This window comes from Gracilinanus agilis, chromosome 4 (genome assembly GCF_016433145.1).
Source record: "Gracilinanus agilis isolate LMUSP501 chromosome 4, AgileGrace, whole genome shotgun sequence".
Taxonomy (NCBI): Eukaryota; Metazoa; Chordata; class Mammalia; order Didelphimorphia; family Didelphidae; genus Gracilinanus; species Gracilinanus agilis.
Window position 1 is genome coordinate 254,223,158 of NC_058133.1, and position 3,436 is coordinate 254,226,593.

At 34.3% G+C, this 3,436-nt stretch overlaps 1 protein-coding gene across 1 annotated transcript; it reads left to right on the forward strand.

Annotated features, from left to right (window-relative positions):
- Nucleotides 1-1,064: 1,064 nt before the first annotated feature.
- Nucleotides 1,065-1,949, forward strand: LOC123244931 (vomeronasal type-1 receptor 1-like). The gene has a single exon (XM_044673592.1). The coding sequence runs from the start codon at nucleotides 1,065-1,067 to the stop codon at nucleotides 1,947-1,949; it is 885 nt and encodes a 294-aa protein (XP_044529527.1).
- The last annotated feature ends 1,487 nt before the right edge of the window (nucleotides 1,950-3,436 follow it).

Below are 3,436 nucleotides of genomic sequence, written 5' to 3' on the forward strand. Positions count from 1 at the left end.
AATATACCCTCTTATTTTATTGACTTCCACCATAATTAATTCTCTCAACTTTCCTAAGAGAAAATTAGAATCATATATATAAAACTACTATCACCACCAAAACCCCACTACTGACATTAAGGAAGGATTTCAGGATAGTCTGGTGGAAACAAAAATCCAGACAAAACCATTTGAAATATAAATTATTACATGATAATTATGTCCAAAGCAAAGATAGACACAATTACTCAATTGGAGGGCCTCTTGTATTGAGATAAAGAACAATTGTGAGCAAATTGGTAGTCCAGAAAGACATAAAAATCCAGTAACTTGTTTTTTCCTGTGGTGAGTCTTTGTTTCATGACATTTGCAAACTATTATGATTCTGGCATTGGATTTTTTTTGTCAAGTAAATCTTTGATCTGTTTTAAATGCTAAAATAGTATGCAACTATTATCTGAGGAAGTCAGTGGATTCCAATAGATATGAAATGTATTTTTCCAGAAGAAAAATAAAAGTAGAATAGTGTATTTAAAAAAAGGCATGCACTACTCTTCTTTTCTGGTGACATTTATCAAGTAAATTTATTACATTATATCTCAGATTCCTCATTTACAAAGAGAGGAAATCATAATACATTGTTACTCTTTTAATGTCCATATCTAGATCTATGATCTTATTAACTATTGACATGGGACTCAATCAATTTTCAATGTTCCAATTGCTGGTAGAAATGGGGACATCAAAGGGATGTTTGCGGAAGTCATACAACTCCATTACTTTAGTTTTTTTTTTTTTTTGTATTTTTTTTTTTTTATTTTAAACCCTTAACTTCTGTGTATTGACTTTATAGGTGGAAGATTGGTAAGGGTAGGCAATGGGGGTCAAGTGACTTGCCCAGGGTCACACAGCTGGGAAGTGTCTGAGGCCGGATTTGAACCTAGGACCTCCCGTCTCTAGGCCTGGCTCTCAATCCACTGAGCTACCCAGCTGCCCCTACTTTAGTTTTTATGTTGCCTATTTCTTCCTTTTTTTAGGCTCTTCCATTCACTGGGTTATCAGATCTACTGACTCCTTCAAGCCAAATGGTATCTAGTGAGCTGATCTTTGGTGTAGTCTTCATTTTTCAGTGTGCCATTGGTATTGTAGGGAATTCATTGCTGTTTGTGCTTTATATTTGTATCGCCTTCAAAAAGCCTCAAGAAAAGAAGCCCATGGATTTGATTCTTGCTCATTTGACTTTGGCCAATATGGCAACACTTTTTACCAGAGGTATCCCAGAAATCATGTTTTGTTTTGGGATGAGAAATATTTTCAATGATTTGGGGTGTAAAGTAGTCATGTACATTTACAGAATTTCCAGGGGACTTTCTGTATGCACAACAAGCCTTCTGAGCATGATCCAGGCCATCATCATCAGTCCCAACAACTCTGTGTGGGCAAGGATCAAAGTCAAAGCCCCCAGATACATTTCATATTGTTTCCTCTTTTTCTGTGTAACAAATGCATTGATCTATATTAGGGTGATTGAAACCACTGAAGCAATAAAAAATGACATTTCCAGATATGATTATATATCACATATTTTCATGGTAAGAGCACCAAATGAGAAGAAATCTGTGGCTGCATTTTTGTTTGGAATGACTCTTCATGACTTTATCTTTCACTTCCTTATGGGCTTATCTAGTACCCATATGGTGCTTCTCCTCTATAGGCATAGCAAGCAAGTGCAGCATATTTATAGCAATAGCCATTCCCCTAGATGCTTCCCTGAAATCAAGGCTACTCAGACCATTCTCTTGCTTGTGAGCTGCTTTGTTTTATTCTACTGGATCAACAACTGTTGCACCTTATATATGACATTTTATTTTGAAAAAGACGTTGAAGTGGAAACAGTAGCAGCCTTTTTTGGTGGATGTTACCCTGCCCTCTGTCCCTTATTGCTGATTGGCAGTGATAGTAGTATTTGAAAACTTCATTTTATACCTGGGAAGGAAAAAAGACATCACAAAGATTTTATGAATGGATTAGTTAATTATTGATTCTAATCTCCCCTCAATACTTCCATGTATTATGGTTTTCCAGTCAAAGGAAAAAAAGCATAAGTTGTAAATAGGGAATTTTGTAAAACAACATTTGAAAGAATTTATGGTCTCATATCTGGATTGGAAAGAAAGTATCTTTCTCTTTTACCACTCAGTGTCAAAATGATCATCATGAGGACTCAGGTTCCTTTCAGTTTACTCTCACTTAAAACTCATCTTGTTTAGTCATATCAATAGTATATGCCACATTTTTCTCACTAGGAATATTATATCACTTCTATAGAGGCTACGTGTTATTCTGCTAAGAAAATTGGAATTAATGTCATAAATTCTAGGTTTAATTCCTTGCTTTTGTGAATAACATCAATAGCATAATATGCAATAGAATGATCATCAAATGTAAGGTACATCTTAAAGTGATAGGGAAATAAAGAAAGATAAAAATATAATTTTTGACCTAACGGAGCTCACATTTTAATGGCAAAGAAGATATTTAATCAACTATGGAATTATGATAAATATTCAGTGTAAATATGACATAAACTTAAAAGGAATATTTTAGCAGTTCTTGAAATGGCCTATTGCAGATAGAGTGAGATTTCTCTTGAATCCTGAGAGAACACAGAGAATATAGGTAAAAAGCATGTGAATTCAAGGAAAGAGGTAGAGTCAGGGGAAAAGAATGTCATTTAGAAATACAGTATCTTTTGAGAGAAACAGCAAAAAGCCCATTGTCACTTGTATATGCATAGGATTAAATTTTTTAGAAATCTGGAAAGATCAGAAGGGCTTAGGTTTAGAGGTACATTGAATGCCACTGAGAGGATTTTATATTTGATTCTAAATGTGATAAGAAGGAAATGGAATTTTTAACTAGAGGGATGACATGATCAGACCTGTACTTTAAGAATATAAATTTGATAGTTGAGAGGAAGATGAACTGGAGTATTGAAAGTCTTGATGCAGAGAAACTAATGAGGAGGCTATTACAATACAAGCCTGATATGATGTATATACCTGCTTTTCAGAGAAGAGAAGGGGGAATTGGCAAAATAGTTTAAGAAGATAAAATCTAAAAGATTAAATCACATATTGGATATTGGAGGCGAGAGAGAGATGACATATAATGCTGAATTGTAATGCTGGCTAACTTGTTGGACGGTAATGTCCTCAATAGTAATAGGAAGAAAAAGCATAATGATTTGAGAGAAAAATATGTTCAGTTAGGTTTAAGATGTCTATGTGACATAGGGTTCAAGATATCTAATAGGAGATGTGAAGATGTTAGGGAAAAGCTTGTGACTGGATAAATCATTCTGAGAATCATCAATAAAGACATGATAATTGAATTACTTGATGCTAATGAGATCTTGTATAAAATACAGAGAGAAAATAAGAGGGCCCACAACACA

What these genes read in the sequence shown, in the direction of transcription:
- LOC123244931 (XM_044673592.1), top strand. Translation starts at nt 1,065, where the DNA reads ATGGTATCTAGTGAGCTGATCTTTGGTGTAGTCTTCATTTTTCAGTGT.